Source organism: Aquarana catesbeiana, linkage group LG13 (assembly GCF_042186555.1).
Source record: "Aquarana catesbeiana isolate 2022-GZ linkage group LG13, ASM4218655v1, whole genome shotgun sequence".
Lineage (NCBI taxonomy): Eukaryota > Metazoa > Chordata > Amphibia > Anura > Ranidae > Aquarana > Aquarana catesbeiana.
In genome coordinates, this window is record NC_133336.1 from 231,512,860 (window position 1) to 231,537,276 (window position 24,417).

The 24,417-nt window shown below is 40.8% G+C and overlaps 1 protein-coding gene across 3 annotated transcripts in view; it reads right to left on the bottom strand.

The window, feature by feature from the left end:
* Positions 1–12,945: 12,945 nt before the first annotated feature.
* The window catches only part of LOC141116935 (Fc receptor-like protein 5), an 82,587-nt gene continuing 71,115 nt past the window's right edge, over positions 12,946–24,417 (bottom strand). For 2 of the 3 annotated variants that reach the window (XM_073609442.1, XM_073609443.1), the window contains exons 16-18: positions 23,258–23,392; positions 14,996–15,056; positions 12,947–13,972 (exon numbers count right to left, since the gene is read on the bottom strand). In XM_073609442.1, the coding sequence (XP_073465543.1) occupies positions 13,948–13,972; positions 14,996–15,056; positions 23,258–23,392 (221 nt within the window). In that variant the 3' untranslated portion in view covers positions 12,947–13,947. Of the gene's footprint in view, positions 13,973–14,995; positions 15,057–23,257; positions 23,393–24,417 lie in introns of all 3 variants that reach the window. The other variant, XM_073609444.1, reaches the window with a different exon arrangement.

Sequence of the window (24,417 nt, forward strand, 5' to 3'; positions counted from 1 at the left end):
TCAATGTTTGTAAATGTTTAAATTAATATATTTATTTTTACACACTGTAATGAACAGTGACAGTTGCAGCCATTGAAAAAGAAAGAGAAGGGGGCACAGTGACAGCTGCAGCCACTGATAAAACAAGAGAGAGGCATAGTGACTCGATGTTGTCAGTCTACCCAAAACTTGTTGAGGCTTGAGAGTTAAACCCCTGACACTTTGGTGATTCAGTCTAAACAAATAGAGGAACTTCCATACCCCAAACGATGAGTTACATCAGATCTTCTGAAGCAAGTTCCGGCATATAGTCTTCGTACCTCCTTATAGGCATGCTTTAATTTAGGCATACAGACTCACTAATGTTTTTCTTGTTTTGCTACAAACAGAATTTCTTCTGAGAATACTTCCCATGGCCATAGTTGGGATTCTATTGATTTTGACCGTCTCTGCTGTCCTCATCTGGAAATACAGAAATAAATGGCGTTCTTATCCTTGCCTATGTCCAAAGCATAGCCAGTCAATAACTATAACAGGTACCAATGTTATTACTAGTCCTGCTAGTCATAAAAGGTCCTTGCAGCATATCAATGTTGCTCTTTCGTTGCCTTCAGCACATTGCAACAACGTTCAAAATCATCCACACAATTGTAACGTTCTACAAATTTGAGAATATTTAAAACTTTCCACATTGAGTTGCAAATGTGATTACTGTCACTGCTAAAACTAGTAGCATATTTGAATAGATATATTTTTATCTCCTTGGTTGTTGATCAATATGTTGTCAATGCTAAATCAGAAGTGCTGTTTTCAAACTGTAATGCCCTGTACCCAGGATTTTCCGACAACAAAACCGTGGATTTTTTTCCAAAGGATGTTGGCTCAAACTTGTCTTGCATACATACGGTCACACAAATGTTGTCAGAAATTCCGAACGTCAAGAACGCGGTGACGTACAACACGTACGACGCGATGAGAAAAATGAAGTTCAATAGCCAGTGAGGCTCCTTCTGCTTGATTCCGAGCATGCGTGGACTTTTGTGCGTCAGACTTATGTACACACGATCGGAATTTCCGACAACAGAACCTGCTCTCAAACATTTGTTAGTGGAAATTCCGACATCAAATGTTCTATGGAGCCTACACATGGTTGGACTTTCCAACAACAAGCTCACATCCAACATTTGTTGTCGGAAAATCCTATCGTGTGTACAGGGCATTACATTAACACATATCTTGAGAAAGGCGGGCTGAGCCCCACTCAAATGTTGACATTAATAAACCGATGTTGGTAATTCCTCCTGTGCAAATCCCCATGAGGGTACCTGCTGCCTGCTTCGCTGGAAAAAAAAAAAAAAGATACTGCCCTTATTTCTTCCAGATAGGGTGCACTTTACTCCCCTATTTTCTTTCCTAACCGTTCCTTTCTCTGTTTCTTACTTCTCTTTGTATAGTTCATATGGCTCTTAGGCTGACAATTACAGCATAAGGAGAAGGATGTGATGGACATAGGTTTGCTCTCAGTGAGAGTGAAGCCTAGCTAATGTAGTTGAGTTGGATGTGTATTACATAGAAACATAGAAAAGTAACAGCAGAAGAAGACAGAGTAGTCCATCGAGTCTGACAATTTTTTTTTTTGGGGGGGGGTGTTTTGGGGGTTTTTTGTTTTGTTTTAATTTTTTTTTTCGTTATCTTTGTTGTCTGACTATAGATCTATGTTTATCCCAAGCATGTTTGTAGTATTTACTGTTGACTGTCTCACTACCTCTGCTGGTAGTTTATTCCAAGCATCAACTACCCTTTCAGTAAAATAATACTTTTTGCATTGCCTTTCCCCACTAAATAAGTAGAGTATGGGATGGCTTACTTCTGTCACAATACTGTTCCAATTCAATACCCTCCCCACATCTGTGACACTTTTGGAGGGGTGGTGTAGATTTGCGTCTGAGTTTTAATAACCCCATTGTTCAATACTTGTTTTTTCTTCTGCCATGAGATTTGGGGAAATCTGTATTTATTGAAAAACAATGTATTTTTCCTCTACAACTTTGTATCTCCGTTTGAATCCGGAGCACACTTTTTGCCATATGATCTAACATTGGCTTCTGTATTTCTTTTAAAATACTTAATATTAATTTATTAATATTTATTGTTGTGTATATATATATATATATATATATATATATATATATATATATATATATATACCGTATTTATCGGCATATAACACGCACAGGCGTATAACACGCACATTCATTTTAGGAGGGAAGTTGTAGGAAAAAAACTTAAATTTTTAAAAAATTTGAAGCAAAATAAGGGTCAGTGCCCATCTGCAGCCCATCTGCAGCCTCACCATTGCCATCAATGCAGCCTGATCAATGCCCGTCTGCAGCCTCACAAGTGCCATCAATGCAGCCTTATCAGTCCACATCAATGCAGCCTCACCATTGCCATCAGTGCAGCCTGAACAATGCCCATCTGCAGCCTAGAGGAGACAGGGAGGGGGGCGGGACGAGTGCCGACAGTTTACATACAGTGAGAATCTCCTATGATAGGCAGAACAGTGGTCCAATGGCAGCCCAGGAGACAGGACTTCCTATTACAGAGGCTGCCAAGTAAACAGGAGATTCTCACTGTATGTAATCTGATGGCACTTGTCCCGCCCCCCTCCCTGTCCCCTCCAAGGCAGCTAAAATTGAAGTATTGGCGTATAACACGCACACGCTATTTGCACCCAACTTTCATGGTGAAAAAGTGAGTGTTATACGCCAATAAATACAGTATTTATATATATATATATATATATATATATATATATATATATATATATATATATACAGTGGGGACGGAAAGTATTCAGACCCCCTTAAATTTTTCACTCTTTGTTATATTGCAGCCATTTGCTAAAATCATTTAAGTTCATTTTTTTCCTCATTAATGTACACACAGCACCCCATATTGACAGAAAAACACAGAATTGTTGACATTTTTGCTGATTTATTAAAAAAGAAAAACTGAAATATCACATGGTCCTAAGTATTCAGACCCTTTGCTGTGACACTCATATGTTTAACTTAAGTGCTGTCCATTTCTTCTGATCATCCTTGAGATGGTTCTACACCTTCATTTGAGTCCAGCTGTGTTTGATTATACTGATTGGGCTTGATTAGGAAAGCCACACACCTGTCTATATAAGACCTTACAGCTCACAGTGCATGTCAGAGCAAATGAGAATCATGAGGGCAAAGGAACTGCCCGAAGAGCTCAGAGACAGAATTGTGGCAAGGCACAGATCTGGCCAAGGTTACAAAAAATTTCTGCTGCACCTAAGGTTCCTAAGAGCACAGTGGCCTCCATAATTTTTAAATGGAAGATGTTTGGGATGACCAGAACCCTTCCTAGAGCTGGCCTTCCGGCCAAACTGAGCTATTGGGGGAGAAGAGCCTTGGTGAAAGAGGTAAAGAAGAACCCAAAGATCACCGTGGCTGAGCTCCAGAGATGCAGTCAGGAGATGGGAGAAAGTTGTAGAAAGTCAATCCTCACTGCAACCCTCCACCAGTCGGGGCTTTATGGCAGAGTGGCCCGACGGAAGCCTCTCCTCAGTGCAAGACACATGAAAGCCCACATGGAGTTTGCTAAAAAACACCTGAAGGACTCCAAGATGATGAGAAATAAGATTCTCTGGTCTTATGAGACCAAGATAGAACTTTTTGGCCTTAACTCTAAGCGGTATGTGTGGAGAAAACCAGGCACTCCTCATCACCTGTCCAATACAGTCCCAACAGTGAAGCATGGTGGTGGCAGCATCATGTTGTGGGGGTGTTTTTCAGCTGCAGGGACAGGACAACTGGTTGCAATCGAGGGAAAGATGAATGCAGCCAAGTACAGGGATATCCTGGACAAAAACCTTCTCCAGTGTGCTCAGGACCTCAGACTGGGCCGAAGGTTTACCTTCCAACAAGACAATGACCCTAAACACACAGCTAAAATAACGAAGGAGTGGCTTCACAACAACTCCATGACTGTTCTTGAATGGCCCAGCCAGAGCCCTGACTTAAACCCAATTGAGCATCTCTGGAGAGACCTAAAAATGGCTGTCCACTAACATTTACCATCCAACCTGACAGAACTGGAGAGGATCTGCAAGGAGGAATCGCAGAGGATCCCCAAATCCAGGTGTGAAAAACTTGTTGTATCTTTCCCAAAAGACTCATGGCTGTTTTTAGATCAAAAGGGTGCTTCTACAACATACTGAGCAAAGGGTCTGAATACTTAGGACCATATGATATTTCAGTTTTTTTTAATAAATCTGCAAAAATGTCAACAATTATGTGTTTTTTTTTGTCAATATGGGGTGCTGTATGCACATTAATGAGGAAAAAAAAATTAACTTAAATGATTTTAGCAAATGGCTGCAATATAACAAAGAGTGAAAAATTTAAGGGGGTCTGAATAATTTCCGTCCCCACTGTATATACACAATATATATATATATATATATATATATATATATATATATATATATAACATATACAACATATATATACAACATATACAGTACAGAGATACAGTATCTCACAAAAGTGAGTACACCCCTCACATTTTTGTGATAATTTTCTTCTATCTTTTCATGTGACAACACTGAAGAAATGACACTTTGCTACAATGTAAAGTAGTGAGTATACAGCTTGTATAACAGTGTAAATCTGCTGTCCCCTCAACATAACTCAACACACAGCCATTAATGTTTAAACCGCTGGCAAAAACAGTCAGTACACCCCAAAGTGAAAATCTCCTAATTGGGCCCCAAGTGTCAATATTTTGTGTGGCCACCATTATATTCCAGCACTGCCTTAACCCTCTTGGGCATGGAGTTCACCAGAGCTTCACAGGTTGCCACTGGAGTCCTCTTCTACTCCTCCATGACATCACGGAGCTGGTGGATGTTAGAGACCTTGCGCTCCTCCACCTTCCGTTTGAGGATGCCCCACAGATGTTCAATAGGGTTTAGGTCTGGAGACATGCTTGGCCAGTCCATCACCTTTACCCTCAACTTCTTTAGAAAGGCAGTGGTCATCTTGGAGGTGTGTTTGGGGTCGTTATCATGTTGGAATACTGCCCTGTGGCCCAGTCTCTGAAGGGAGGGGATCATACTCTGCTTCAGTATGTAATAGTACATATTGGCATTCATGGTTCCCTCAATGAACTGTAGCTCCCCAATGCTGGCAGCACTCATGCAGCCCCAGACCATGGCACTCCCACCACCATGCTTGACTATAGGCAAGACACACTTGTCTTTGTACTCCTGGTTGCCGACATACACGCTTGACACCATCTGAACTAAATAAGTTTATCTTGGTCTAATCAGACCATTAATCCATGTCCTTAGTCTGCTTGTCTTCAGCAAACTGTTGCAGGCTTTCTTGTGCATCATCTTAGGAAAAGGCTTCCTTCTGGGACAACAGCCATGCAGACCAATTTGATGCAGTGTGCGGCGTATGGTCTGAGCACTGACAGGCTGACCCCCCACCTCTTCAACCTCTGCAGCAATGCTGGCAGCACTCATACATCTATTTCCCAAAGACAACCTCTGGATATGACGCAGGGCACGTGCACCCAACTTATTAGGTCGACCATGGAGAGGCCTGTTCTGAGTGAAACCTGTCCTGTTAAACCGTTGTATGGACTTGGCCACCGTGCTGCAGCTCAGTTTCAGGGTCTTGGCAATGTTCTTATATCCTAGGCCATCTTTATGTAGAGCAACAATTCTTTTTTTCAAATCCTCAAAGAGTTCTTTGCCATGAGGTGCCATGTTGAACTTCCAGTGACCAGTATGAAACAGTGAGAGCGATAACACCAAATTTAACACACCTGCTATCCATTCACACCTGAGACCTTGTAACACTAACGAGTCACATGACTGAAAATGGCTAATCGGGCCCAATTTGGACATTTTCACTTAGGGGTGTACTCACTTTTGTTGCCAGCGGTTTAGACATTAATGGCTGTGTGTTGAGTTATTTTGAGGGGACAGCAATTTACACTGTTATACAAGCTGTACACTCACTACTTTACATTGTCGCAAAGTGTCATTTCTTCAGTGTTGTCACATGAAAATATTTTCAAAAATGTGAGGGGTGTACTCACTTTTGTGAGATGCTGCATAGATATATATATATATACACTAAATTTATAGAATATAAGTCCTCATGCACACAGCGCATTAGAAAAAGAAGCTGCAAAGCCACTACCAACGCCAACAAAAAGTGGCTGTAAAAACACGCTTTTAGTAGCTTTTTGCATTGGCATTAATGCGTGTTTAGCCACGTTAGCTTTTATCGGCGTTTCTCTGCTTCTATTCAAAATCAATGCTTCCCCATGAGAGCCATCTTAACTGATCTGACTTTCAGCCCATCGATTTGAATAGAAGTCGCATCCAAGTAAGATCATCATGATCCGACTTGTGGTGCAACTTGTGCTCTAAGGATCTTGAAAGGGAACCCCACGCTAAAGGGTAAAAAAAAAAAACAGCTTGGGGTCCTCTACCAGAATCCATACCAGGCCCTTTGAGTCTGGTATGGATCTTGAAAGGGAACCCCATGCCAAACTTAAACAAATATGGCATGGGTCCCCCCAAAATCCATACCAGACCCTTATCCGAGCATGCAGCCCGGCATGTCAGGAAAAGGGGGTATGAGCAAACACCCCCCCTCCTGGACCATACCAGGCCACACACCCTTAACATGGGGGGTTGGGTGCTTTGGGGCAGGGGGCCCCCCACCTTAAAGCACCTTGTCCTCATGTTGATGGAGACAAGGGTCTCTTCCTGAAAACCTTGGGGGGTGTTTGTGGGGGCCTGCAGGCAGGGCGCTTATTGGAATCTGGAAATCCCCTTTAACAAGGTGGCCCCCAGATCCCGCCCCACCCATGTGAATGAGTATGGTGTACATTGTACCCCTACCCATTCACCCTTAAAAAAAGGCAGTGTAGTGTAAATAAAAACAAGAGACGGTTTTGACAAGTACTTTATTAAAAATATCCCTGCAGTCTTCTTCCTCTGGTCTTCTTCCTCTGGTCTTCTTCCTCTGGTCTTCTCCGCCGTTGCTGTCTTCTCCGCCCCCGACCCAGTCCTCCTTTCACGCTGTCTCCCGTTGTTGTGTCAGCTCCGCTCTGCTGGTTATTATATAGCCATGGGGCCTGGCCCTCCGGTGACATCACCATGAGACCCTGCCCCCTGTGATGTCACGTGAGGCCATAGAATAACAAGGAGAGGCGTTTTTAAGCTGCAAAAAAAAAAGTCTGATGCTGGTAAAAGCAGCTGTAAAAACACCCTGTGTGCACTGTGTGCTAGAAAAAAATGAATCCTTCTATGGTTTTAGGTTGTCCAAGTAGTTACAGACAATATGGAGGATAACAGCATTCTATAGACTAATACTTTCATTTTTTGAGCCTATCATTTTCCTTATGTTTAAGCACTTTGATGAAATTACAAGACTTTGATTCCTTTTTTTTTTCTCTAGTGACTGATGTAGATCCGGATCCACAGGACATCTGTTACACTTACATGGATATAAGTCACCTGCCCCAAGGTTAGTTAAGTTTGAACATTCTGTTATGGGAAACCATTCAGTAGTAAACATCAATGGGAAATAAAAAGATATGTTTTGAACCTTCATCGAGGTAAAAAGGGCACCCCCCTCTCCCACACATTTGCAGAACAAATAATGGCACCGCCGTGTATCTGCTAAAGATGTGAACCCAGCCTTATAAACCGATTCAAATATTATTGCAGTATCTTATGTAAGTGTACAGAACTGGTCCCATCTCCTTTGCTTACTTGTATGGAGCAAGGGAATTTGGGAAGATAAGGAGATTCAAAAAAGGGGAGAAAACAAGTAAGAGCGGGACTTTAACCACTTCAGCCCCAGAAGATTTGGCTGCTCAATGACAAGGCCATTTTTTTTCTCTACATCTCTCTGATGTAGAGAAAGAAGAAAATAAATAAAATGAGGGGGGGGGCTAAAGGAAGAAGGGTGGGGCTAGTCTCAAAATAGATTATTCAAATCTGAAATAATGCATTACCAATGTGTATATTGGTTTTGAGCAAAGTTTCTTTGGTTAAACGCGTAACTCAACCAAATATTGTTTTTCATGTTAAACATATTTCTCATTAATGAAAGAAAATACTGTAAGTAGAAAAAAAAAGAAATCAGTCCAGATGCCAAAATCAAATGATTGTGATTGTTCTACTAATGTATGCTAAGTTAAAGCCCAACAACAGACTTGGGTCCTCCACTCCCATTGGAGCAACCCTGACATCTTCAAGTGAAACTAAACTCTAGAATGGAAAAACACATGTATATGAGCTGCTGGCGCTGCACACCCCAGAACATTATACAAAATGGAAGAATTTCCTCATGGGGTTTTTTAGCAGCCAAAACATATTCAAAATTGTTGATTAAAATTCTTTTATTTTATCAAAAAGCCATTGACAATTTCATGAAAGTTGTAAAAAATGAGCTCTGGCATTTACATGAAAATAGCATATCAATCATAATGAAACTACACATTGTATGAAACGCGTTATTTGCATTTTACTGCAACGTGGTCTTCCACATGATACCCCTACGTGTTGCGACCCTTCTAATTGTGGTCTTCTTCAAGGGGGATTTTTTTATTCTATGCAGGGAAAAAAATACTTTTATATGTTTTGGTCATTATTTTATATTTTAGGATTACATCTAACCACACACAATAGTGTATATTTACCAATCATGATGATGGAGAAGAAAAAGATATGTCCTGTAGCCAGAAGTTTCTTTAAAATCTAGTCTTGAAGAAAACCAAAATTAGAAGGGTTGAAACGTGTGTTTGGGGTAGTAGTTTTCTAGCAAAAAAATTATGATTTTTACACGTAGGAAAGAAGTGTCAGAATTGGCCTGTGAGGCAAGTGGTTAAAAAAAAACATGTATACATGTTATATTGTTCCACCAGGTATCTTTAGCTTGGATGACATTGTAGGTCATTTGTGTTATGGTGGAATAAATCTAATATTTTTTTTTAATTTTATCTCCTGTAGGTAATAAAGTAAAAAAGGTAAGTACTATGCATTTGACATCTTTTTAAAAGCAGTAGAATAATCCCAAACCAAACCAATTTATACAGCTGCACAGAGGATTTTTGGAAGTGTATTGTGATGATATGAGGAAGATTTATGGTTCTGCAAAAATGAGAAGGGTCAGCTTTGTAATTGTATACCTTCTAGGCCAGTGGTTCCCAACCTCGGTCCTCAGGTACCCCTAACAGGTCATGGTTTTAGGATTTTTTCACCTTTGCAGCGCTTTAAATCCATGTTAATGGCTTGGAATTTATGCCAGCTATTTTATCTAAGGGAAATTCCCAAAACATGACCCGTTGAGTGCATCTTCCTGGCATCGGAGCACCACAAACCAAAAACACTATTTATTTCATTTTTAATATTCAAAGCAAACTCCACCATACATCCATGTCTTCATGCTTTATTTTGTAAAATAAAGCATTTTGTAAAATAAAGTAAAATAAAGCATAGTAGACATGTGCACTGCCGAAAAATTTGTTCATTTTCGTTTGATTTGTTTGTTTGTTTTTTTGTTTTTTGGGTCATTTATTATGATCGCAATTCGTAAATTTGTAAATTTATCAATTCAAAAATTTGTAAATTCGAAAATCCAAAAATCCGACAATAAGAAAGAAAATCCGAAAATTCTAAAGAAAGAAAATCCAAAAAATTCTAAATAATAACTAACTAACTAACTAATAATAACTAACTACTGTATTAAATTATAGGTATTGGATTTTCCTTTCAAATTTGGCTGTTAGTGAACGTAACGAATACAAATTTATCCGAAGTTACGAATTATCCAAAATAACGAATGCTGCATCTAAACAAATGCAACTGAACAAATTAATAATAAATAATAAAAAGTTTTTATTATTATTATTGTTATTTATTATTATTAGTTTGTTATGTTCCATTCGTTTAGATGCGGCATTCTTTATTTCGGATCATTTGTAACTTCGGATAAATACGTATTTGTTACATTCACTAACAGCCAAATTTGAAAGGAAATTCCAATACCTATAATTTAATAGTTAGTTATTATTTCAGATTTTCAAATTTTCAGGTTTTTGGATTTTCAAATTTCGAATTTGCGAATCTACAAATTTACGAATTTCTGACTATTCGAATGTATGGGTTTTCATTCATTCGAATGTTTCCAAATTAACAAATTTGTTGAAATTCGTAAAAAAAAAAACCACGACTTTGGAACAAAAAGAATTGCACATGTCTAATCCCTAGCATTTCTAGCTAGGCCTGCCATGTGTACATGCCGTCCACTGCCTTTGCAGCCTAAGAGAGAGTGGTTGGAGGGTGGTAAAAACTGACTTTGGGTCCATCTATGTTTGAGATCATCTGAATAGAGGAGTATCTATACTCAGGGACACCAACCCTATATATCCTATTACTCTGCTTCCCCGAAAATAAGACCTAGCGTGATTGTCAGTGATGGCTGCAATATAAGCCCTACCCCCCAAATAAGCCCTACCCTGTTTCACTGAAAATAAGCCCTACCCTGAAAATAAGACCTACAAGGACTTTAACTAGGGCTTATTTGGGGGGTAGGGCTTATATTGCAGCCATCACCGACAATCACACTAGGTTTTATTTTCGGGGAAACAGGGTAGTACTGGCCTAGGGGGTATTGCCCCAAGGCCATTTATCCATTTTCCCATGCCACAAATTTAAATTGTGTTGCAATTCTTTTACAGGACGAGTTGACTGTTACATACGCTACACTGAAGTATTCAGATATCTATGAACAAAGTTTAAGACCTAGAACAGATGAAGTTGACTCTGGCACTTTCTCTTCATGACATTGGAAGTTCTTTTGAGGTCCTCACTTCTTGAGGAGCAACAAACAACCAATAGATAAGGAAATCTCTGTGAAAGCTTTTCTCGGTCAATAGCTGCCTTGTTCCTATAAATACATGGCTTTTACTTTTTGTGGGTTATATTTTGGGAAATAATAAATCATTTTTTATGAATGGGAATTTAGTGAGAGTAGTCCTCCAAGCAGGAAGGCTAAGAAAATGCTTAAGGATATATGTACACTCCTATGGTGGATCTTCCTTTCTAAATGCTGCTTGCCTGGCTGTCATACTGATGTTTTGGCTGAAATACTTGCTGGGACATTTATCTGGAGTATAGAGATAGGAACTCTGACTTTTCTCTGACTTTCATTTGTTGCATGGGTGATCCCAGTCCCCAGTCCAAAATTACTGACGCAAGATGCAGCTAAGCTTATTACTGAAGAGAAGAGTGGAAGCCGTACCCAAAAAAACGTTAGTTACCACAGCGCAAGCATTTGAAGCCAACTTTAAAATTTTACTTCTACATTGCAATGAACCTGTGCTGTGGAAGATAGCCAAAGGTAGCACCCAACCTTCCTTGACACATTTTACCACTCCTGGCTTGCTCACAAGGATACGAGAAGTCCCTTCCTCTTTTGTTGGTTCTTGGGTGGAAACATTGCTGTATGCGGTCAACTTGACATGACAATGAAATAATATGGTAAGAGGAGCTAAGTGAAGTGTGGCAGATATTCTTTTACATGATGTCAATCCATTATACACCATGCTCATATAATCAGGTATTGAAATGCAATTAAATGGTTCAAGTACAATCGACAAACAAAAGTGAAATGAGTTTATAATCTTTGATAATATTGTAAAATAAAGAACATTTTAGAGACAGCATTATGAACAAAAGTGAGTGAATTGTTTTGTTAATCAGGTGCATTCAATAATATATTTTATTTTGGATCATTTTTAATGAACATAAAATTGATGACTGGGATAAATTAAGACTGGGATGCCATCAAAGTTCTTGTGCGTGTGAAGGCAGGCGTACCAATACTTTTGGCAATATAGTGTGTATATGAGTCACCGCACGCCCAAAAGTTTCTTGCCTTTATTTGTACACTTTATTGTAGAAAGTCCAATACCCCACCTAGTAAGGGGGAGCTTGGCTGAGAATCACATATATTATGCCAAGCTCCCCCTTACTAGGGTGGGGTATTGGACTTTCTACAATAAAGTCTACAACTCAAGGCAAGAAACTTTTGGGAGCGCGGTGACTCATATATACACTATATTGCCAAAAGTATTGGGACGCCTGCCTTTAAACGCACAAGAACTTTAATGTCATCTCAGTCTTAGTCCATAGTGTTCAACATTGAGTTGGTCCTCCCTTTGCAGCTATACCAGGGTCAACTCTTCTGGGAAGGCTGTCCACAAGGTTTAGGAGTGTGTCTATGGGAATGTTTGACCATTCTTCCAGAAGCGCATTTGTGGGGTCAGGCACTGATGTTGGACGAGAAGTTGGGAACATGAAATTGGCCAAAATGTCTTTGGATACTGACACCTAAAGAGTTCCCTTCACTGGAACTAAGAGGCCAGGCCCAACCCCTGAAAAACAACCCCACACCATAATCCCCCCTCCACCAAATGATTTGGACCCGTGCACAAAGCAAGGTCCATAAAGACACGGATGAGTGAGTTTGGGGTGGAGGAACGTGACTGGCTTGCACAGATTCCTGACCTCAACCTAATAGAACACCTTTGGGATGAATTAGAGTGGAGACTGCACTTCTGCACAGAGCAGGAGCCTGGTTGCAGCACCAATTTCCCATTTAGGATCATTAACTGGGCAGGGAGGGGAGAGGACACAATTCAGTGTATTAACCACTTGCCAACTGCCTCATAGCAGTTTTACTGCTACAGGGTACTGCGCTGCGCAGGACCTGTCGGTTCACTTTTTGGAAGAATGGTCAAACATTCCTATAGACACACCTTGTGGACAGCCTTCCCAGAAGAGTTGAAGCTGTTATAGCTGCAAAGGGTGGGCCAACTCAATATTGAACCCTACGGACTAAGACTGGGATGACATTAAAGTTCATGTGCGTGTAAAGGCAGCTGTCAATATAGTATATATATATATATATATATATATATATATATACACTGTATATTTTGTACATCATAGTAATCTAGTACAAATAATAGTGGTAGAAATTTTAAGAACATAATAAAAAATGTAAAAGAGTATATATATTTTTTCCTTACATTCTTTTTTTTTATTACAATAATTGTATCAAACACTTATGCCCTGTACAGACGATAAGATTTTCCGACAACAAATGTTCGATGGGAGCTTGTTGTTGGAAATTCCGACCGTATGTAGGCTCCATCGGACATTTTCCATCTGAATTTCCGACAAACAAAATTTAAGATCTGGATCTCAAATTTTCCGACAACAAAATCCGTTGTCGGAAATTCCGATTGTGTTGAAGTTTGAGCCGACATCCGTCGGAAAAAAAGCGTAGGATTTGTAGGAAAACTGATATCATTTTTTGGCCATTACACTAAAAGCCCATTAGGTGTTCAACTACTGTGGATTGGTAAATGGTCTTTGGGTGTTTTGGGTCTTCTTGATTTTTTTTATTATGTCAAACATACAGAGATTCTCTAATCATGGATTCATCTTCAACGATGTGGAACTTAGCACAATAGACAACAGACTCAATTTCCGAAAGGTCTAACAAAGCAGCAGACTATACATTCTCCAGTCCTGTACAAGCACAAAGGAGATTTAGTGATGGATCCTAACTAGTAAAAAATATCAAAGGTTATATTCCAGCTGTAATCTAGTTTTTAATAGGATCCTCTTTTTATAGATCCCTGGGTCAGTTTTAATAAAATATTAGACTTCATTAAGATGTTAAATAATAATTTTGAGTTACATTGAGCAATGTGCAATCTTGTAGCATTTTCAAGACAGTCATTCAAGTAACATTCACATCTTTAGAGCTCGGTATGTGTATCTTCAGACCTTCACAGAGTGTCCTGTGTTTTGTGGCTCATTATGTCTCATTGGGTGGAATTGGAAAATCTGCTAAAGAAAAGATAAGTATTGAGAATTACTTTTTAGGAAATTATGTTTTGGAATTAAAAAAAGTCAGATTTAGCTGTTTCATTACAAACCAGGAAATAAAGTGTGCCTGGGTCAGTGTGATAGTAAAAGCAAGTAACGCTTTATTCAGATACACCTACATAAAAGTATCTTGCAAGCTGCACACAGAGTGGATGTGGATCACCAATCAAGCAGTCAGCCGTCACAAGAGATGAGAAGACCACTGTGGGGATAAGCTCAAACCTGTCATATGGAGGTGTATAACCAACAGCGTCTCCAGCTCTCACACCTGCTCTCACAGAGCTAGCAAGAGACCAAATCAGGATGGGGGCGGGTCGGGCCGCAACGTGTTTCCTAGGCGCCGCCTCCTTCTTCAAGAAAACCCGCCCCCCTCTAGAGGGGAAAATTTATACTGAACGGACAGAATTTTCCCTTCTAGAGGGGGGGCGGGCTTGCCTGAAGAAGGAAGCAGTGCCTCGAAAATGCATTGCGGCCTGCCCCCATCCGGATTTGGTCTCTTGCTAGCTCTGAGCTTATCCCCACAGTGGTCTTCTCATCCCTTGTGACGGCTGACTGCTTGATTGGTGATCCACATCCACCCTGTGTGCAGCTTGCAAGATACTTTCATATAGATGTATCTGAATAAAGTTTTACTTGCTTTTACTATCACACTGACCCAGGTGCCCTCTGCTGTTTTTGTTTGTCTGAGGGAACTCCCATTTCCTGCTGAGGAGCAGCCGGAGAGTGTGTGTGCAATCCCCACCCACCTGTGGATTCATCAGTCCTGTGGACTTCTCCTTGATATCCCTTACTACTATGGACTGTATGGACTTATTCTTATTAATTAATTCTGGATATATCTTGTTGTTTCCCCCCTCTCCCTGTTATTGATCCCTTATGATCTACCTTATAGCTGCCAGTGAGCGCTGACTCACACATTACCTGACAGTTCTGTGTGATATATTGCTAGGAAATAAAGTGTAATTAATTCCAATTCCAACCAACCTTTCAAAGCTGTCAACATTTTCCAAATGCAAAAGACTATCTTCATCCAGCCTTCCCGATACTGAAAATAGACCAGAACAGTTATGGCACACTAACAATATTGTAGCTGAATATGGGACAGTTGAAGTGGGGTGTATTTATAAAAAAATACACATCGCAATGTTCCTAGTGAAGTGTGAATAAGGCAACAAAAAACGGATTGTCACTAGGCTAGTTTCTGTGCTGGTTGAATGTTTTTCATTGACTCAAAACAGAAAATGTTGCATTTGGCCACTAAATGGTGATAAGTATCAAAGGAATTTCCTAAGATACTTATCTCCATCTAGTGGCCAAATGCAGTGTTCTATAATGCAGTGTTCTATAATTTAAATCAATGAATTTTTTCCTCATTCGCACAGAATGAATATACAGTACTTTCACTCAGCAAATTGCTATGCAAATTTTCTATGCATGCAACCCTTTGCGTTCAGGGGTAGGGATGAGCTTCGAGTTCGAGTCGAACTCATGTTCGACTCGAACATCGGCTGTTTGCCAGTTCGCCGAACAGCAAACAATTTGGGGTGTTCGCTGCAAATTCGAATGCCACGGAACACCCTTTAAAAGTCTATGGGAGAAATCAAAAGTGCTAATTTTAAAGGCTTATATGCATGGTATTGTCATAAAAAGTGTTGGGGACCTGGGTCCTGCCCCAGGGGACATGTATCAATGCAAAAAAAAGTTTTAAAAACTGACGCTTTTTCGGGAGCAGTGATTTTAATAATGCTTAAAGTGAAACAATAAAAGTGTAATATTCCTTTAAATTTTGTACTTGGGGGGTGTCTATAGTATGCCTGTAAAGGGGCGCATGTTTCCCGTGTTTAGAACAGTCTGACAGCAAAATGACATTTCAAAGGAAAAAAAGTAATTTAAAACTACTCGCGGCTATTAATGAATTCCCTGTCCGACAATACACATAAAAGTTCATTGATAAAAACGGCATGGGAATTCCCCACAGGGGAACCCCAAACCAAAATTTAAAAAAAAATGACGTGGGGGGTCCCCCTAAATTCAAAACCAGGCCCTTCAGGTCTGATATGGACATTAAGGGGAACCCCGCACCAAAATTAAAAAAAAATTGGAGTGGGGTCCCCCCAAAAATCCATACCAGACCCTTATCCGAGCACGCAACCTGGCAGGCCGCAGGAAAAGAGGGGGGGATGAGAGAGCGCCCCCCCTCCTAAACCGTACCAGGCCACATGCCCTCAACATTGGAAGGGTGCTTTGGGGTCCCCCCTAAAGCACCTTGTCCCCATGTTGATGAGGACAAGAGCCTCATCCCCACAACCCTTGGCCGGTGGTTGTGGGGGTCTGCGGGCGGGGGGCTTATCGGAATCTGGAAGCCCCCTTTAACAAGGGGACCCCAGATCCCGGCCCTCCCTCCTGTGTGAAATGGTAAGGGGGTATTTTGTACCCCTACCATTTCACAAAAAAACTGTGAAAAATGTTAAAAATGACAAGAGACAGTTTTTGACAACTCCTTTATTTAAATGCTTCTTCTTTCCATCTTCTTTCTTCTAATTTTTTCTTCCTTCATCCTTCGGTTTCTTCCTCCATCTTCTTCTTCTTCTGGTTCTTCTGGTTCTTCCTCCAGTGTTCTCATCCAGCATCTTCCTCTGCGGCGTCTCCTTTTTTTTATCTTTTATTCATCTTCTTCTCCGGGCCGCTCCGCATCCATGATGGCATGGAGGGAGGCTCCCGCTGTGTGACGCTTCTCCTCTTCTGACGGTTCTTAAATAATGGGGGGCGGGGCCACCCGGTGACCCCACCCCCCTCTGACGCACGGGGACTTCCCTGTGGCATTTCCCGAGATGTCAGAGGGGGGCGGGGTCACCCGCTCTCCGTTAATTAAGAACTGTCAGAAGAGGAGAAGCGTCACACAGCGGGAGCCTCCCATCCAATCGTGGATGCGGAGCGGCCCGGCATGGGAATTCCCCACAGGGGAACCCCAAACCAAAATTAAAAAAAAAATGACTTGGGGGTTCCCCCTAAATTCCATACCAGGCCCTTCAGGTCTGGTATGAATATTAAGGGGAACCCCGGCCAAAATTTAAAAAAAATTGGCGTGGGGTCCCCCCAAAAATCCATACCAGACCCTTATCTGAGCACGCAACCTGGCAGGCTGCAGTAAAGGGGGGGACGAGAGAGTGCCCCCCCCCTCCTGGACTGTACCAGGCCACATGCCCTCAACATTGGGAGGGTCCTTTGGGGTAGCCCCCCAAAACACCTTGTCCCCATGTTTATGGGGACAAGGGCCTCATCCCCACAACTCTTGCCCGGTGGTTGTGGGGGTCTGCGGGCGGGGGGCTTAACGGAATCTGGAAGCCCCCTTTAACAAGGGGACCCCCAGATCCCGGCCCTCCTCCCTGTGTGAAATGGTAAGGGGGTACCCCTACCATTTCACAAAAAAGTGTCAAAAATGTTAAAAATGACAAGAGACAGTTTTTGACAATTCCTTTATTTAAATGCTTCTTCTTTCCATCTTCTTTATTCTAACTTCTTTCTTCCTTCATCCTTCGGTTTCTTCCTCCATCTTCTTCTTCTTCTGGTTCTTCTGGATCTTCTGGTTCTTCCTCCGGTGTTCTCATCCGGCATCTTCCTCAGCGGCGCCTTCTCTTCTTCATCATCAACATGGGGACAAGGTGCTTTAGGGGGGACCCCAAAGCACCCTCCCAATGTTGAGGGCATGTGGCCTGGTACGGTTCAGGAGGGGGGCGCTCACTCGTCCCCCCCTATTTTCCTGTGGCCTGCCAGGTTGCATGTTCGGATAAGGGTCTGGTATGGATTTTTGGGGGGACCCCACGCCAATTTTTTAAAAATTTTGGCACGGGGTTCCCCTTAAAATCCATACCAGACCTGAAGGGTCTGGTATGAATTTTGCTGGGGATCCCTACATCATTTTTTTTTTAATTTTGGCACGGGGTTCCCCTTAATATTCATACCAGACCTGAAGGGCCTGGTATTGAATTTAGGAGGACCCCCACGTCATTTTTTAAAAAAATTTTGGTTTGGGGTTTCCCTGTGGGGAATTCCCATGCCGTTTTTATCAATGAACTTTTATGTGTATTGTCGGACCGGCAATTCATTAATAGTCGCGAGTGGTTTTAAATTACTTTTTTCCTTTGAAATGTCATTTTGCTGTCAGACTATTCTAAACACGGGAAACATGCACCCCTTTACAGGCATAATATAGACACCCCCCAGGTACGAAATTTAAAGGAATATTGCACTTTTATTGCTTCACTTTAAGCATCATTAAAATCACTGCTCCCGAAAAAACGGCCGTTTTTAAAACTTTTTTTGCATTGATCCATGTCCCCTGGGGCAGGACCCAGGTCCCCAAACCCTTTTTAGGACAATACCATGCAAATTAGCCTTTAAAATTAGCACTTTTGATTTCGAACGTTCGAGTCCCATAGACTTCAATGGGGTTCTAACGTTCTTACGAAGTTTTGGTCTGTTCGCAAGTTCTGGTGCGAACCGAACCAGGGGGTGTTCGGCTCATCCTTATTCAGGGGTTTAATTTTCTGTTTCAATGCTCTATCACAATGCAACCTTCTATTAATACTTGCACTGTTCTGATTGCATATACAGATAACCAATTTTGAGCTATTTATTTACTCCATGGTGCTATAATCCAGCGGTCGCCAACCAGTGGTCTGTGGACCACTGATGGTCCATGAGAAAATGTTGGTGGTCCCCAGGGGTTCTGCCAAAAATTAACATTGTGAAGGATGTATACTGCCCAATGTTGTTTCCAGTGTTGTTCTCAATGCACGCTGACAGCATTGATAACTGCTGCCACCCCTGTAGTTCCGGCTCCTGGTAACACAGAGGGAGACACCAGGAGTAGTGCAGAGAGCAGGAGGTGAAGAAGGAGGGGACTTCCAATGGCAGCGCTGATCACAGACTGTGGGAGTGGAGCTTGAGCTCATGGCTGGATAAGGAGGTGAGATCCAATGATGAGTCTGTGTAAGGCAGCAGTGTGATGCAGAGTGCCAGGGGGAGGGCAGAGAGCCAGATCATTGTGTTTAAGAGGCATCAGTGTGATCCAGGGGGAGAGGGCAGAGAGCTGGAGAATTGTCTGTATAAGGTATGTAAAATTAATGTCAGTGGTCAATGGGATTCAAAATTGTGAGTTTAGTGGTCCGTGAAATCCGAAATGTTGGCAACCACTGCTATGGCCCATTAAAACACTCTCTTGGGCTTCATAAAAAAACAATGGATTGGTAGCCCAACATTTAACCTAAAGAGCCAGGATAACCCTGCTTTGGTTTGGTCTATTACCAGAAATCTTTGCAGCATAGGTGCTGACCTGCTCCCTCCTTCTTGCTGTAGTTGCTCCGAAAACAGCTATGAAGGAGACGGCTGATTCATGGCTACAACTTGTTTCTTTAGTACCCACTTTCCTGAGACAAGCAATGGCAAGAAGAATGCAAGGCTGACACATCCCCTTCTGCATTCTTCTTGCCATTGCTTGTCCTGAGAAAGTGCAAAAATAAGCTGTAGCTATGAATCACCCGTCTTCTTCAAAGCTGTTGTCAGAGCAGCTACGGCTGGAGGAGGGCAGGTCAGTACTTATATTTAAATTAGATTCCGTGCTTAGGATAATATGGGTTGCTGCCCACCCTAATTGGGTTCCCGAAGGAACTTACAGAGGTAAGTATAGAAAATGGGGTGAATTGGCGCTACCCTATATGGTGCTCAATGGTTGGTCAGGAGGTAGTATAAAAGGTATACTGTACTCCTAACACCAGATCAGCAGTGGGCATGCTCCCTCTCGTGGGATGAAGTATGTGAATATTACACAGAAATCAGTGCTGAGAAAGCGTATGTATGTACATAATATAATATAAGCTAAATCCAATCAGCTGTGATCAAAAAGTAAAAAATTAACATAAAAATAAAAATGTAATAAAAGCTACATAGAAATCAAATGATAACATATAGGGCTGTATAGCATATAAGTGCAAGGGTGTCCAAAAAAATCCACACCCTATCATACAAATATTGGGCCTGTGTGCATAACCCACTACTATAGTGCAATAAGTCCACTTTCAAACATAAAATATATTAAGTGTCCAATTAGTTAGCCCAAAAAATTGATCAACGTCAAAGAAGCATACATGTGGAAAATAGAAAAATAAATAGTCCCAAAATGTTCAGTGTTCCATAAATAAAGTGACTTCCGTGCTCGACAGAGATTGTGACTGTAGTGATCCCCCAATGGGTCCCCACTCACCAGACGTAGATACCCCTGCAGGGGTAATAGGCATAGAGTGGGTGGCTTTATATGGCTTTCCTCCTTAGTAGTTGTGTCGGCCAGTCTGTTCCTCCATCAAACTAGTATCTCTGTTTGGTCAGAATCCAAGTATGGCTAATCAGAGCTTCCCAGGGCGTTCTCCATCACCAAACGGCGTCCTCACAGAAAAAACAAGGGGCTCCCATTGTTCAGTATTTAGGTAAAAATGTTATTAAACTAAAATAAGGATAGGTTTAAAAACAAAGTCGCTGGACAGCTAAAGCGAGGACCTTTGGTAAAAATGGTAAGCACCGAGCCAGTCCGTGGCATGCGTACCATCTGCGTTCCAAGCAGTGTCTTCTGGGTGTGACGTAAGAGCGTGGCTCTGTCTTACGCGTTTCGTCATAGGATGTTCTCAAAGGCGGACCGCACAATATCTGTCGAGCACGGAAGTCACTTTATTTATGGAACACTGAACATTTTGGGACTATTTATTTATCTGTTTTCCACGTGTATGCTTCTTTGACGTCGCTCAATTTTTTGGGCTAACTAATTGGACACTTAATATATTTTATGTTTGAAAGTGGACTTATTGCACTATAGTAGTGGGTTATGCACACAGGCCCAATATTTGTATGATAGGATGTGGATCTTTTTGGACACCCTTGCACGTATATGCTATATAGCCCTATATGTTATCATTTGGTTTCTATGTAGCTTTTATTACATTTTTATTTTTATGTTTTACTTTTTGATCACAGCTAATTGGATTTAGCTTATATTATATCCTTTAATACGCACTTATCCTTTAGATGTACATACATACGCTTTCTCAGCACTGATATCTGTGTAATATTCACATACTTCATCCCACGAGAGGGAGCACGCCCACTGCTGATCTGGTGTTAGGAGTACAGTATACCTTTTATACTGCCTCCTGACCCACCATTGAGGTCAGTACTTATAACTGCACACTGAAATATTTTGTTTCGGAATTTCGTCTTCGTCTGAAAAATAAATTTATTTAGTTACTTCCGAAATTCGTTTTGTTTTATTTTGTTTCGTTAAAAAATGTATTTGTCCAAAAATCCGAAATAATTAAGGTCGAATCTGTCATTGAAGGCTTATGGTGTCTGTCGAATGTTCTAAGAAGATTCGACGGAGCAGCTAAACTGTACGACGCCGCAATCGTACATTTCTGGTCGAATGTTCCGCCTACAAGCTATAGTAGAATTCTAATGTTGTATGACACTAGTAATAATTATATTTATTAATTATTACTAGTTAACCAACATTAGAATTCTTCTATAGCCTATGGGCTGAGCATTTGCCCATAAATGTCCTTTCGCAGCAACTGCTTCGTCGAATCTTCATGTTGAATCTTTTCTCTCTATATCGAATAAACTTGGACTAATAGAGTTAGGTTAGGCACATTCGACCTTTTTTACTATTGTCTCTATAATGTCGAATCTTTTCTCTCTATGTAGAATCCTTTCTCTCTATGGTGTCCGTTTATAAAACAGAGATCAGCCGTGATCTTCAGGATCGCGGCTGATCTCTGGTTATCTCTGGGGTGTACCGGTTTATATAGCTGAGATAAGAAGCAGGGAACATGTTCTTCACCACACATCACAGTATATGATCGTTTTGTCACAAACAGCCAGTTTATAAAAGTGAGATCTGAAGATCTCACAGCCGTTACACTGAAATATCTCTCTTCCAGATTCACCAGCTCAGAGGTGGAGAATCTGGGAGAGAAGCTGGTGTGATAAGAGGAAGAAGGCTTCTTTCTTCATATATATGTGTGTGTGTGTGTGTATATAGGTGTAAATATGTGTGTATATATATATATATATATACACACACACATACATACATACACACACACACACACACACACATATATATATATATATATATATATATATATATATATATATATATATATAGTGTGTGTGTGTGTGTGTGTGTGTGTGTGTGTGTGTGTGTGTGTATCTGTATATGTATATGTATATATATATGAATATATATAGAATATTTCCTTAGTTATCACATGTTTGAAAACATATAATTACATGCACTTTTAAACTTTAGTTTCACTTTTTGAACTCGGCTGCACCGTAATCTCACAATATCTCACGAGATTACAGGCAGCCCACCCAATTTTACACTTATCTCGGCCGTTTTCAGAGGAAACACTTCTCCTCTGTTCTCCCTCTGAGAACTGAAGCTCTCAGTTTTATAAACTGGCTGCAGAGGAGATAATTTACCTCTGAGAACTGCCGAGAACTGAATTGAGAAAAAACTTCTCAGTTTTATAAACGTACACCAAAGTCGAATATTTTCTCTCTGTGTGGAATAATCTTGGAGTAATAGAGCTAAGGTTAGGCACGTTCGACCACAGGTTCGATGGACACAGATCGCTATTGTCAGTGCCATGTCGAATCTCCTATCTATATCAAACTGTTGTCGCAACGAAAACAAAAAAAAAGCATTTGTTTATGTCGGATCTTTCGGTTTTTGGATTCTGCACGTTCGTTACCCCGAAAATACCCGAAATTCGGACGAAAATGTATTCGGACGAAAGGGAATGCACATGTCTACTTATAACTAGGGTTAGAAAGCACTTAGAAACAAGGGACAAAATACTACATGTACCTTGTCTCACAGTGAGGAGAAAACTTGAATGAGCAGGATGGAAAATTGTTTCTTCAAAGGAATTTCTAACAGTGTTCTTGTTTTTTTGTTCATTTTTTGTTCCAAAATGAAATGTTAAATGCAAATGAAAATTTTGAAGTCATTTTGAACAACATTCGCCAAGTCATCAAAATAGTTAATTGAATATTGAATCCTCGAGACTTCCTGATCCCATTTCCCATTGGTCTCCCCAACTTTTGCACTATTGTGTATAAATTGGGGACTTCAAGAAGTGGCCATAGGAATTACAATCATTAAACCAAAATTACAAATTATTATTTGCTTACCACTGAGCGGCTCTTGGTGATACTTGAACTTTAGTACAGGTAGCCTACGTCGATATCGATAGATTATGGCTAAAGCAAGGATAACTACCAATGCCACCACGATGAGCGCTGGCACCACATATGGATTAGAGGATTCTAAAAACAAAAAGTAATATGTCAGGGTTCACGAGGTCTCAAAAGCACTAAGGAAAGCTCCCATTTCTTTTTTTTAGTGTAATTTTTCCCATCCTACCAGCTGAATGATGGCACACTACTGGTGATAAAATAAAAAGGATGTCATTCTGGTGCAGAGATTAAAGCCAGCACATTGTTAACGCTATACGGCAATGAAAGAAAATATAGAATTGTGCTAAACCTGTAAATATAAAGTGAATATGAATCACCCACCAATTGAGGAGCAATCCAAAATTCAACATAAATCAAAAAATAAATGTGCAAGTACATGAATACTAATTTCTAGAACCAGAAATCCCATAAACACAAATACACATGAAAAAAACCTTCTAAACCATAAAATAATAAATGCTCCAAATTCAATTATAGCAATTATAGCAAATAGCTAAAATATAAGTGACATTCGTGTAAGTAAATAGATATATAATGTCCAACCATATATATAACTAAAATATATGCAACATCCACCCATGCAAAATAAGTCAAATAAAGTCCATCCACAAATAAGGTGAATCTTCAGAATGTTGGTATAGAGAAGATTGTGCTGAAGCCACCACCGCTATGTAGAGAATCACTTCTTACCAGAAGCCCAGGATCCCCCATTACAGAGGATCAGGGGAAGACTGTAGTATTAGTATATTCTCCAGGGCATACCGCGCAGGACCCATGCACTTCAGATCGTCTGTGCTAGTAGCACAATCTCCAATGTACACCAAACAGGACCGCTACTAAATGTAGTATCAGTAAAAATCGCCTGCAGTCTGGTGTGCCAGCTGGCACACACTCAGACAAGCCCGTCCTTCTGGAAACACAAACAGCAACATGAGGTGACGCCAGTGCGTTGCTCCTCCCTATGCGTTTCGTAAGAGAATTACGATGTCCAGGGACACTCTCATCCGCCATACGCGTTTCATAAGAGAATTACGTCATCCAGGGGCGCTGGCTTCACTTCATGTTGCTGTTTGTATTTTCAGAAGGACGGGCTT